Source organism: Zeugodacus cucurbitae, chromosome 2 (assembly GCF_028554725.1).
Source record: "Zeugodacus cucurbitae isolate PBARC_wt_2022May chromosome 2, idZeuCucr1.2, whole genome shotgun sequence".
NCBI classification, from domain to species: Eukaryota; Metazoa; Arthropoda; class Insecta; order Diptera; family Tephritidae; genus Zeugodacus; species Zeugodacus cucurbitae.
In genome coordinates this window covers 26,900,845-26,914,778 of record NC_071667.1, presented here as the reverse complement: position 1 = coordinate 26,914,778, position 13,934 = coordinate 26,900,845, and the positions used below count along the sequence as shown (strand labels likewise).

Sequence of the window (13,934 nt, the reverse complement as noted above, 5' to 3'; positions counted from 1 at the left end):
TAAAAGTAAATATATAGGTTTAAGAAACATATATTTCAGTGCGGCTTTGATTAAGATTGTTTGCAAATCTGAAGTTAGAAAATTAGTGAAATAAAGAAAAACAACAAACTTTGTCTGGAACTTTGAATTGGCGATATATTTGAAGAGACTTCCGGAAGAAAATGCCCATAGTTTTCCTAGTTTTTAGAATACCAATCGTTATTACCATTCGAGTTATAAATACTTTTTTTATACAATAAAAGTAGTTAAAACAGTGGCTGTAAACTTAACTTTTATTTTTAGTGGCGATATGATCGATTAAATAGGTTTACCACAGGTATAAATCTTAAAAGTTTTATTGCATTTTTTTAATTTTATTGACAGGCGTCGCATTCGTTTACCGACATTCAATCAATCCATTAACTAACAATATGTTTACAATACTACAATTAATTACGTAATTTGCTTAGAAAGTTCTTCGCTTTATTGGCCACGGTATCGCTACCGTTATCGCTGCTGCCGATCCATTCGCGCACCAATTGTGCGAATTTTTCTTTTGACGCACGCATTTCGGCGCTATCCCGCTCGCTGATCGAGCCAAAATCTTTGCAGTGAGCATAGACTGTCATGTAATGAGAAAAATACGTATTTATGTATGTTAAAATATTTGAAAAAAAATGTAAATTTCAACACTTACGCGGTACAACCGTTGCCTCGGTCTCATTCTGTAGGCCCATTGAACGCCATGGATCTAGTTGACCGTGAGTAAAGTATACGTTCTCCACATTTGGTTGCAATCCACCGAAAAGTTTATTGGTGGCCGCCACCTGTTCGATTACGTATTCGATGGTGAAGCGCTCACCATAGATGTCCTCACACATTTGCAGGTAGAGGTACACAGGGAATTTAGTGCCGAAGGGTTGTTTGCTGGAGCTGGACGTCTGATACCAGCCGAACTCATTGCAGGTTTGATAAATCCACTGACGCACTGAAAACAAAGCGATTGGCATTATAAACAAGTTGGCGAAAAATTTATTTTGCACTGTTTACTTATGTTTTTACTGAAGGTGGAGTCCATCATGCTGGCTATAATGGCTTTGTAGGTTAGTTGGTTGCAAGGGGCACTACCGAATTCTGTTAATAAATAGCTGGCAACGCCGCTAATGTCGCTTTCACCTTCCATGATTTTACTGCAGACTCTTTCAATTTGGCCAGCGCTAAGAATTCGAATTTTTAATATAATTTCATTACTTTACATATTCCTCTTGTCACTTTCGTACTCACTTATGTGTCTGCACAACTCCCGCAAAGATGTCGGAGATCTCACTGAATAATGTCCACAAATCCAAATCGTTGTACTCATCGAAGGCGTCGCAAAGTTTCAGCATTGATTTGACTTCGGCACCACGCTTGTTAGCGAGCAATCTCTCCATTTCGGCAATACCATTTTCAATACGGTTATAGCAGTCTTCGCCACCGACTAAGCGTATAGACTGGCCGGTAACCTCTTTGTATTCTGTGGCAAAGAGAAAAATTGAAATTGAAAGTATATAAAATTAGCTTTCGATGAATAGCTCAAATATAGATTGCTAAATTCCTCGAAAAAGTTTATTTTTAATAGTCTCCACGACAATTTGAAGGTACGTAGGGCTTTACTTCCGACTTAAATACATTTTTTTTTCGGAAAAGTGTGGGACTTCTCGTTCAAACTAGTTCACTAACCGTAAAAGTTGACCTTAGCAAAGAGTGGCGCACTCGAAGCCCAAGCACCAGTCGCCAACTCGGGATACAATTTCTTGAACCATGTCACCATTGTTGCGGAATATGAGCCACCGGCGAGTATAACCTTTGCATTGGTGGCGCCAGGTATGGTTGCACGCATATGCTTAATGAAATGCGCCAAATCAGCCAAGGCTTGACGTACGTCTAGATATCTGATGTTCTCGTTGTCCATATTGCTGAAAAGTAAGCAAACAAATAATGTCGTTAAATATTAGTCTCCAGTTTCTTAAAATGATTTCACCTTGTCGGCCAGCTTTTACCGTAGTAACGGTGTTCGGTATAGAATAGATAACCGTTATGCTCCTTGGCCACATCATAGAAATGTCCACCGGTGACATAACCTGTGGAGATTTCCCATTCGCCACCGACGAATATGAAGAAGGGACTGCCTTCTTGGTAGAATTCATCATTCGATATGTAGCGCTGTAGTAGGACAAGAAAGACAAGTGTATAATTGGCCACCATTACATTCCAAACTGTGAGGTGCTCTCACCATTTGCCATGTACGTGTTTCGGTCTCATTGAAATTATCCAACTTTTGTTCGATCTCCAAGTACTGTGTATTGGCGCGATTGCGCGACGCCGGCTCTGGTGGTGGCGGTTCCTGATGCAACTGTCTAAAGGTACGCTCGAAAATCGTTTCGTCCTTAGTCGCTGTGTCGGCACTGACCAAGGCAAATGCCGCAACCACAAGTGTAAATCCCCGTGTCCAACTCATTTCTTCGATTCTTGTCCGACGGCCGCAGTTGTCGTGATACGACTAATGAAAAAATCCAGTATTTGCTGCTATGAACTTGTACTTAAACAAATGCACGGTAACGGTATATTATTTATGGCCCACATGCCATCTTATCACCATATTGTACCGATTTTGTTGTACGTATTTCCCATGCTCAAGTGCTGCGCTAATCGCATTCATGTGGCGTTTTAGCCTACTATTTCAGCTAGTAGCAGCGTCTAGCGTAATCAAAGTCCTACTTAGAGAAGTGTATTTGCAGTTAGTGCGACCTTTATTCGTAATTTATTTCTCATTAATTAATCTAGCCACTTCAGTCATATCTTATTAGAGCAAGTATATGCACGTACAGGGTAACTGTTACTTTTGAATTTTTCACAAAACTTGATAAAATCTAATTACTATAGTCAGACGATTTTATTAAGATATTTTCCTCGACATGTTCCGGATTATTTTCCATGTTTTCCAGGGCTTTTGTGGAAGTTTCTAGATAAATCGAATAGATCTCTCTCTTGATATTCCCGAATAGTTAGACAATTTTTCGTTTAACAACAGTTCTTCGCTGCAACACATACAAATAAGTTGAAAATGTCAAATTATGGATAAAACTGTCCAGTTGACTTCGGCGAGACGACGATTGATAAAACGAGTATGAAAATTGACGCGAAAAATATTGATTGCGGTATGATTTGGCATTCAGAAGTATTAAAAGCACATCCGCTTTAAAAAATCGTTTATTTTTGGTTTGCTTCTGATTTTGGTCCCTGAAATACCGAAAAAAGAACGAAGCTTGGTTATCGAAAATAATTTTTTAAGAATGCTGCCAAGTTGTCGACCGTTTACCGGATAAAAATGCGCCGCCTTTCGGGTTATATAGCCCGACTATCATAAGAATGATTTCTGCACTCGGTCGCAAACATTCGGCTACGACAGTTACATTATCAACGAAGTTTAATATTATATGTGTAGAGTTAAATATATAATCGCATATGTTATGTAATCATCCATCACTTATCAAGTAGTTGTATGACAACTTTCTGCTTTTTTAGACTTATGAACAACTTAACACTTCATAAGTTCAAGTTCAGTCCTTATCTCATGGCTATTGATTATAGACCCATAACTATAATAGCTTATTCTACATATTTTTTTATCTGCAATCTATTGGTATTGGTTACCACCTTTTTATTAGCTATACTAGTTTATAACTGGCGGCGCTACCACTACTCGATACGTGACTTTAATTGGTTCCACACACTTACATTGACGGACGTTAGATCAAAAACATCTTTTGCTGGTGATAACTATTGGGTTATTAGTTGGCTGTCAACAAAATCTAATCTATGTATTTATGTACTTATGTAGTCATTTTGCTTCAAAACAGCCCTAATTATACACTACTAATATTCCTCCCTCTCTCTCAATCTCGATATGGATGGAATGCTTTATTTTTTATGACACAAATAGTTAGTATCATTGCAAACAATGGCTCATTATAAAGGGTTTTTCAATAAGAGGAACTCGATTTCTTTTTGCATGGCCACCACGAGCACGCTCGCAGAAGTCCTGACGCTGAACCCAATTTTCGACGGTTTTCAAGCATAAATCGGCCGATACTACTGCAATTTCATGCTCGATATTCGTACGAAGTTCATCAATCGTCGCTGACTTGATGGCATAGATCATAGACTTGGCGTAGCCTCACAGGAAATAGTCTAACGGAGTCAAATCGCATGACCGAGGCGGCCAATTGACTGGGTCATTTCCTGAGATAGCACGTTCACCAAACTTGGTTTTCAATAAATCGATTGTGACATTCGCTGTGTGGCTTGTGCAGCCGTCCTGTAGGAACCGCATATAGTTCAAGTCCATACCGTCCAATCAAGCCAAAAATATACGGTTATCATTGAGCGGTAGCGATTCCCATTCACAGTAATGTGTCAGTCTTGATCATCACGAAATAAGTACGGCCCAATGACACCGGCCGCCCATAAACCGCACCAAACCGTATTTTTTTCGGGGTGCAATGTTCACTCAAGGCGTACGTGTGAATTGCTGCCTGACCAATAACTCATATTTTGCTTTTTGACAAAGCCATTCAGACAGAAATGAGCCTCATCGTTACGTAAGACGTGGCGCTATTAAAGTTGAGGGCACTTCGGTAGTAAATTTCAATAATTTCGACTCGTTGGATCGTATATCTTTCCATAATGAAATTACAAACCTTACTGAAGAGAAATGTCAAAAAAGCGGGGAAAAAATAGGTCATCATTTGCTATCCCTATCGGTCTACTTTTGTAGCGTCTCTTTTGAACATCCCTTTATTATATTTTAATCAATTTGTAATCGAATGGTAAAGCGACAATAAAGTACTCATACAATATTGCTAAACCTCAAGATTTGGATATTTATATTATGCTTTGGAATACATTTAGTCGATTAGTTTTTAGGTGAGTTCGTGCATCAAGCGAAGCCCTACGTCAAGTGCCTTCGTTTTTACATTTATACCGAATTCTTTCAGTATTCCGCCTATTCCAAATTAGCGCTCCAGTTGAGAAGTAGCAAAACTACGTCGAATGAAGAATCATAAAATCTTGAAAACTGCGGGCAATTTTTGGGTATAGTGGTTATAATGCTTCTCAACTTGAGGAAACTCAGCTATTGAAAGGTTAGAAGGTCCAAACGTTAGATAAAAATGGTAAAAATATAGAACAACATCTCATACAAGTTTAAGATGAGATGTTTTTTGTGATTTCGAGAATGTTCGGATAGTGATTGTATTATTGCGAAGTGTTTTTAGCAAAAGCGAACTTTATGATAGGAGTTGTCTTTTGCTCTCTTGCTTTCCTAAATATGCGATTCAGTGAATCTTATTAAATATTGGACGAAAGTCGAGACTTGGAGTAACTATCTCAGCTCTTGTTCTTGTCATGTTTCACTGGGATTAAAGGAAGTTGTGGGAAAAAATAAGCAAATCTTTACATACACAGCACTTATTTTTATAAATTTGCATAATTTCGTATTTGATCAGATTTGATGTCGAGACAATTTCGAGCGGAAGTCGAAGTAATGCCAGGAATAATAATATCATATCTAATGCACTCTTCAGTACTTTAAATGCTCCCGCTTTATGTGAATTCAAAGCGTTCGATGAACACGTGTTTAAGCATGCAAAACACGGCTTGCAATGCGTTCGAAAATCAAAACTGCCGAATTGGGACGTCTTGCAACTAATTATGTGTGTGTAACAGATAATAAAGGGAAATTAGAATTTCTAAGGAAATGCAGCCAGATATAAAGAGCAACAGGAAGCGTAAGTAACGAGCAAACACAAAAAAAAAAAACGAAAATCCTCCAAGATCTCATTGAACGTTTATTGATTATTAAAATAATATTAAATCATTACAACCCTTTGAAGAGTGCCAGTCGCACACACACATTTGGGTATGCCCTTTGCCAGCCACTGAGCTATAATGAAACGGAAGTAATGATACTGCAGAGTGTTGTAAGTACTTCGGCACAAGGCACATCAAGCGAGGGATTAAGCGAATTTCCCAAAAGGCTTGAAGTAAGGATGCAGATACATTTGCATACGTAATGATTGTAATACTAAGAATTAGAATACGAGAACTTGAATACGAAACAAGCGTTCCGACACAAATATAACAATATTATGAAATTTTGAATCAGTTATCTCATATTTCCCTACGTACTCTGTTTCTGCTTCCGGTTTCTCTCTAATACCGTATTCATAATTTGTTTCTCTGGAAATGAGTGTCTTCAAAGCCGCTTAGAGGTTGTTTTTATCATCCCATGCAGCTCCTGTGAAGTATGATTAGGTAACCTTCATTTATCAGAGTCATTCTTAGAAAGTTGTGTTAGTAGAGTTAAAAATTCCATTTTATAAGGGAGCTAGAAAAATTCCTCTTCAATTGTTATATAACACTGTTGTAGCAATCAGTTACAGAAATGCAAATGGATAACATGTATTGCGTTATGATCCCGCTCGAATTATAGAAAACTGTTGACATTACTTGTTACTTACCCTTTGGTACACTTAGCCAATAAGACGAAACACTCGTGGAAGGAATCATATGCATAAGAGACTTCTATCTAATTATCTGATCTTCTACTACTGCTAGTAGCTAACTCCGGGGTATACCTCCCCAACATTAGCTATAGCAGCTTTATACAGCTGGACCGATCTTTCGTCGTCACAATCAATTTTAATTTAATCTGGCCCTGGTACCAGCCAGCTTCTGTACATGACTGTGGCCGATTTGGATTGCTTAAAAGCGCTTCCAGCGGTAAGTTTGGCAGTGCGGCTTGCACCCATTTCCATTGGGCCCTTCGGTTTTTTAGCTAACAGCTTAGTCTCTTTAGCAGACCTTTGTCTTCTTATCGCTGTTGCTGGTGGTTCAAATTTTAAATTTGGTAACACTGTTTTCGCACCGTCGATTGACATATAATTAGATATATAGTATATATATCAAAATGTTTAGGATGACGAAGCGAGTTGGACGTGGTACCGCCCTCTGTTAATTGAAATCTCATATCTCGATAACTTATTGGTCAATTGGAACCGATATTGGTATATTAAATTTTCTTGATGTTACAATTTGAAAATGGACGAAGTCGGACCGATATGTATGTATTTGTATACTCGTTGAAACCCTCAATCGCTCGTTTTGCATTGTAACTAGTAATCATATCCTTATGGTCTTAGATTGTCCACAAACTATTTTATCTGCCCTTTCAGCCAAAGCCGTCATTAATATGCCGGCAACGTTTCGGGACATTGAGTTCCTTTTTCTTATTTTTTCATTATTTGTATTGTGAGTAATAAAAATCACAACCCATCCCATGATTCGTTTGAAGTGACCGCCGTTAAACCTCTTAAAATAAATACATTTCACTTCCTTCCTCTCGGCCACTTCTCCCTTTCAATATCCACACCAACTTGCAATGCATTCCAGCGCATTTTGTCACATAAATTCTATTTCTATGTGCGTATGCTTGTAGAAACACATGTTTAACCACAAAATCAACTAATATTTACTCCACGCTTTGTCTCGCCGGCTAGCCGCCCACTACGCAGGCCCACAGGCTCCTAGCGCCTTGCAGCTCGCTTCATGCCGTTTCTGCAGAAATCATTGCACTCTGCCTTTGTTGGTGGCAGCGGTTTTGCCATTGACATTGATAAATTATGCCGCAAGTGTTCATGCATAAATCACAAGCGCCTTGCACAACCAACAGCAGTGGCCAGTGCCAACTGGAGCCGAATCCGCTGGCAGCTCATCCAGCCGTTGAGTAAACTGGCGTTAGAAGTGCCAATTGTAGCGTCTGCTGAGCTTGGAATCGCAATTATATTCACTCTGTACATACTCGCCTTGCAATAATTTCACATTTCTTTGCCATTTCTACATTCAAAATTTTTTATTTCTCTTTTCAACTGTCTGCATTTGTAAGTGGTGGCATTTGTTGGCATTAGTTGCTGCTAATTGACAATGGATTTAGCGGAAATTTGCTATTATTTACTCGCGCGTACATTTTATTGTCTCCGAGTTATATGAAAGGACATCAATCCAGTTGCTTTTGTTGTAACTCCTTCGTAGTTTACTGAGGAAGACGACTCCAATTGCTCCAATAATGTCGGTAGTGAGTGTGAGCGCTAATGCTACAGCAGTATTAATTACTGTTATTTTAATGACTCAATACTGAAATTCATCCGATAATAATTATTTCGTTGCATTTTTTTCGCGGATGGAGTGAAGATCAAGGGAAAGGGTGGAGTCCTCTGTCGGAAGCTCTCAATTAATTCCAGATTTTGACATCCAGACCATTGCAGCGTCTTTCAGGCAGAGGTGGCTGTCATATAGGTAGCAGTAGACTTACTGTGAGTGCCTAAAATCATTATCAGTAGCTTCGAACTACTTTGCAAAATAACATTTGTGAGTACCCGATCACCGAGTCCAAGCGCTTTGTCGAATCACAAGGGTCTTGGTGAATCGTCAGGAGTATTTGGTTGTCATAAAGGACAGTCGAAGCTGCCTAAGTGAGAATCTCTGCAGTTACGAAAATCTGCCCATTGACCTAACCTAAGCATAACACATGCCAATACCTATGATATTTCTTTATTTATTTCTGGTCCAAGATTAGAAGACGAATATACGAATTTATATAATTTATTACAAGTTAGACATTCACACTGAGTTAAAAATATTATTAAATTGTTTTTCTTAATTCCAGGTTATATTCTATGACTCCGATTGGAATCCGACCGTCGATCAACAGGCCATGGATCGTGCGCATCGTCTTGGACAAACCAAACAGGTGACCGTTTACCGGCTAATCTGCAAGGGCACCATTGAAGAGCGCATATTACAGCGCGCACGGGAGAAGAGTGAGGTGAGTGTGGTGTCTTTAGCGGCAAACATTATATGAACGTATTAAAGTATTAAGCACTTGCGATCAGTACCCACTTACATCCTATATATAGAGTTCTAGCACTTAGTTCCCTTTTGGCAACCGCAAAACGTTTCAAGTTGCCAGCGCACAAAAACAATTGAAATCACTTAAAAGACACAATTGCTGACATGCATACATACTGCCGTGATCGTAGTGTTTCGTGCTGCGGGATGTGCGCGCCCGCATTCATTGTCTTGCGTGGCACGTGCGTTTTAGCGTGTCGCCACTAGCCCCTTCTTCCGCTTCGTGCCACAATAGCGAGTTGTGCTTGTAGCTGGTTGCAGCACATGTGTTTAGATTTTGGTTGCATGCAACACGGCTTGCGATCACTTGTACGATCAGTAGTAAAATGATCTGCTTTTCTTTCATGAAATGTTGTCGCTTCTTGTTGTTGTTTTGTTTGTGGTATTCTTGTTACTCGTTCTATTCGGTATTCTTATTTGCAGCCGTTGTTGTTGCATACAGTTGTAGTTTTCCGCACCGGAAACTAATTATTCAATTTAAATGTTGTCGAAGGCGATACCGCTGTTACGCCTTCCTCCATTAAGCGGCTAGAATTTCAGCTTTTTTTTTGGTTTTGCTTTGTAGGAGTTGCTCATTTTTTAATGGAAATTATATGTTGTTGTAAACGGGACAGGCGCGTTGGTTGTAGAATGTAAGCGGGAGTCTTCAAACACGTGTTTTTGAAATATAATTCTTCAGTTTTGAGTCTTCAAGACAGTTTTGAAAAAGTGAATTCGATATTCTCTCAGTAATAAATTACACGCATGCGTGGTTTTTAAAATAATCTCACTTTTTTTGTTCAGTTTTAGTAAATTGCCTGGAAATAAATATTATATTTAATGTTATTCAATACTTAAACATTAACATTTCAATTTTCAGATCCAACGTATGGTCATAAGTGGTGGTAATTTCAAACCCGATACTCTCAAGCCCAAGGAAGTGGTTTCTTTGTTGCTGGATGATGAAGAAATTGAAATCAAGTGTAAGTATAAACCGCACAATTATATATTTCTGTGATCGTATGATTTTTTTAACTGAAGTAACCTCTTCTGATTAACAGCCAGAGTAAGTGATCTCTTCTTAAATCATACAAACATATACATTTTGCCTATATAAACACATACAGCTATTCCAAGATTTGTGAATTCACATCTTAATAATGTTATCTGGTTTAGGAAAATTATCAGATCCTAGTATGAAAAATATCCAGAACACACTTTTTGACTGAGTTGGCTGATAGAATGTATTAAACAAGTTCAAAGCACACCGTTAATTAGTAACGGTCATGTTATCTCTCTCTCGTTACGAACGTGGGATCACACTTTTTGTGAATTTGGTTGGGTCCACCCAGTATCAAACCATAATACAATCAATACTATGCATATAATTAAGAGCTTCCGACTGTCAATAACCCCAAAATTTGGGGTACATGGTGTAAAGACAAATATACGTTGTTGGCAACTTACGAGGCTATCGTCCGGCTGGTCATAAACTACGCAGCCCCTATTTGATCGCCTGGGTGTAGTAGGACGCAGCTGGGGAAGCTTCAGACTTGTCAAAATACCGCTCTTCGGACAGGTTTCAGGTTACAGGTTGCCTCCGTCTCCGGTCGAGCACATACATAATGAGGCCCGTTTGCTGCCTGTGAGGGAGCATAACAAAATGCACTCCAAACAGTTTCTGTTGGGAAGCTTTCGTAAAATTCATCCCTGCAGTCACCTACTGAAGCCGAGCCGCATACCAGAGCCATCAAGAGTACCTTCCTGAAATACGTCGACGACCTACAGGACTATACCGACCAGACTTCGGATGCGACAGACTTTCGACAAGCAGTAAACGCCATTCATAGAGGAGCCATTAAGACCTTCATCTACTCCCTTTCCATGGTTGGCGTACTTCGATATAAAACATCCATTCCAGACACAGAGCTCGAGTTGCCTCGTGAAACTAGAGTGATCCTCGTGCAACTTCGTTCTGGATATTGTAGCAGGTTAAACTCCTACTTATCCAGACTGAATCCCGACGTACGTAATATATGTCCTGCATGCAAAGAGTTCCTGCATGACACTAACCACCTCTTGCATTCCCCTAAACCCCACTCATCTAACACCCCTTCCCCTTTGGCCCAACCCTGTCGAAACAGCTCGTTTCTTGGGTCTCCCGTTGGATGATTCGAAGACAATTACTCTAGGCTTACTGGTTCAGGCAGGTTTGGCTAACCGATACAACAACAACTCAGTAAATAGGATAAGTCTGGATGAGTACCCATGGGATCTATTAAAATTGTCTGAAACTAGATGAGCTCTTTTTCTCTTAATAACACACAAAGATCGAGGGAAAATAATAATCGACATCCGATCAATCGAGGCTCTAACTACAGTCGGATTCATAGATTCTCAGAATTGGTCGTTATATATCAAATTTTGATGCAATTAATTATCTGGCTTAATAAAGTGGACTTATCTTAAATTTATCTAGATATTACAACGTGCAGCTAGTATCTAGTTGAGTGCTCATATCAGCCAATTTAATTGCATTGCCTCCCAAATTAAGGAAATCAAAGTGAATTACACTCAAATTACCATGCTGAAATTGAATAAACCAATTCCATTTTTTGTCGTTGCTTATCGTTTTATTTTCTCTTGCAGATCGCCAAAAAGTTGATCCCGATGCGGCAAGCAGTAGCCAAAATAGAGATGTACCCGGTGCAAGCAACGATAAGAAACGCCAGCGCAATCCAAATAAGGTGCGTACGAAAAGTCACTTATTACACGCTTATAAAAATATATAACAAGTAAATTGAAATGGAACTACGCACACTTTAAATGGCTGCATTGGACCGCGTTGAAGATAGCGCGAGTCTAAACGCTTACAGCCCACATGCGGAGGCTATCTCCAAATCAATCTGAACGCTTTAGAAACTGCAATCTAGCTAAATAGCTGCATATATACATAAGTATGTGAGCATGTATATATGTACAAGAGGGTATCGTAAGCGTAGCGCAGCTAGTACCCACTTACCTTCCACTTGCCGCGATCGCTGCCTGTGATAATGTTAATAGCATTAAAGCGGTGAAAAATAGTGTGGCGCATGCGCAACGAATGCCATTCGAAGTGTTGCACTTGCTATGTCATAATGCCACTTAAGTAGCGCACACGGCTGACGGTGGTCCAATGCACTTGCTTCGACTTGCAACACCGCCTAGAGTCGTTAGAAATGTTTATTTACCCGCTTCTCTTCTCATTCTAAGCTGTTATTATGTAGGAAGCGCTTGGAGCAGCTTAATTTAAGTACAATTTCACTTAACGATTTCATCTGTGTCTGCAGACGCTCTTCTTACTTTATTACTATTATTATATATTGTTGTACTGTTGTTTTGATTCTGTTTCATTCTTCATTTTCCGCTTTAGTTTTTTTAATGAAAACAGAATGTACATGCAACTGCTTTGCTGATTATTGCACTTGGTCATGTTTTGCTCTATTTTTTTCATTATCACTCCTTCGGAACCACTTTGCGTACAATGTCGTCGTCATGGTCACGTGATTCGTAAATAGTGTAAATAGTTGCAGGAAAAGAACACACTTCACTATGTATCACTCTAAAGTAATAATAATCTATCTCTAAAACTCAATTTTTTGTTAGCTTAGCCCTTACATGAAAGAGTCTATTTGACCCTCTTTTCTAACAAAATTTGCTATTTTTCTCGATAAAACCTGAATCAAAGTTCTGCAGGCAGCGTTGGGTTAGACTCATTCTAGAGATATAGTAACACCATTTTTGGAGGTGATTTGCTTTACAATTGTGTCTGTTTCAAGTTTGATGCTTATTTTGTTCTGTCTTATTTTAAATCCTTCCAATCACATTTTCCAATAGGGCACATTTGAGTTTTAATAGTAATTGTCTTTAAACTCTTTTACCTGCAAAGCATCTATTTGTTCTTTTAAATTGTCTGCCCTTGCTTCGTTTTTAATTATGCATATACCATATACGTATGTATACCCCTCCTTAGTGCTGACCGGAAAACGTTACAAGTTTTGTTTATTCTTCTTCCATTTGCATTTTTTCTCCTGCAATCTATACTATATTAAGATACTTATTCTTGAGCGTTTTTCTTCATCTCTTTTCTGTTTTTATTTAACTCATCCGTTTCGGTAAATGATTTTGTGCTTTCAATGGAACACTGATTATACTATAAACTTACTTTAACTGACAATGACTCTACGGTTTCTGCAACTGACAAAGGCAAGTTGGGGTAACCGCCAACGAGTGGCTGTCACTGTGCTATATTCATTTGTGTGGAGAGTATGAATGCCAAAGGGAATAAGTATCATAAGCAACTGAAATTTCCGTTTGTACGAGTATTTGCGGAATACAAAACCATGAATGAGTGCACTGCATGGCAGGTTTAGTTGAAAGCCGTGAGGAAATCGAAGGCGTTGTAAAATATTATTGGGTTGAAAAATTTTTTGCTAAGGAAGCTCAAGATATTCCACTAAATTGCGCAAATAGAAAGAGATTCGTGAGTATAGTAAATGGCAATATTTTGAAACTTTGTTGGTATTAAATTAAATTAAAATAAAAGGAAATCTCATATATTTCCTGCAGGGTATTGCTTTTCCTTCATAATATGTTACGACAAATTAAATTGTCTTAACATCTTTGGCATAATAATTTATAAATCAATGCTTTAAAATATATCGTTAAGAATTCTATGTTAAAGTTGATATTTATTTTTGGAGTCATACGCTGCCAACACTCAACGGAAGTGATGATATACTCATAATTTGAATTTTCAAATTAGTTTCTCTTTATAAATACTTCCAAAGCGATTTGGTAATTCGTTGACCTTAAGCTCGTAATCTAAACATAATTCAGTTACATTGCGCACATTAATCAATGGAGATTTCAATGCATTCTAATTTAATGGAAGAAGACCAGGTTATATGAGCTGATGTTTCAACACT

At 38.6% G+C, this 13,934-nt stretch overlaps 2 protein-coding genes across 3 annotated transcripts in view; one reads left to right on the top strand and one right to left on the bottom strand.

Annotated features, from left to right (window-relative positions):
• The window catches only part of LOC105213659 (chromatin-remodeling ATPase INO80), a 57,763-nt gene that overhangs the window by 10,737 nt on the left and 33,092 nt on the right, over positions 1–13,934 (top strand). For both annotated transcript variants that reach the window (XM_011186633.3, XM_011186634.3), the window contains exons 11-13: positions 8,747–8,905; positions 9,848–9,950; positions 11,617–11,714. In XM_011186633.3, the coding sequence (XP_011184935.1) occupies positions 8,747–8,905; positions 9,848–9,950; positions 11,617–11,714 (360 nt within the window). The remainder of the gene's footprint in view (positions 1–8,746; positions 8,906–9,847; positions 9,951–11,616; positions 11,715–13,934) is intronic.
• On the bottom strand, positions 320–2,541 carry LOC105213658 (putative serine protease K12H4.7). The gene is made up of 7 exons (XM_011186632.3): positions 2,255–2,541; positions 2,003–2,184; positions 1,702–1,937; positions 1,264–1,495; positions 1,030–1,196; positions 677–967; positions 320–601 (listed from the first exon to the last, which is right to left on the bottom strand). Exons 1-7 carry the CDS (start codon positions 2,477–2,479, stop codon positions 429–431), a joined length of 1,506 nt encoding a protein of 501 aa, XP_011184934.1. The 5' UTR covers positions 2,480–2,541; the 3' UTR covers positions 320–428.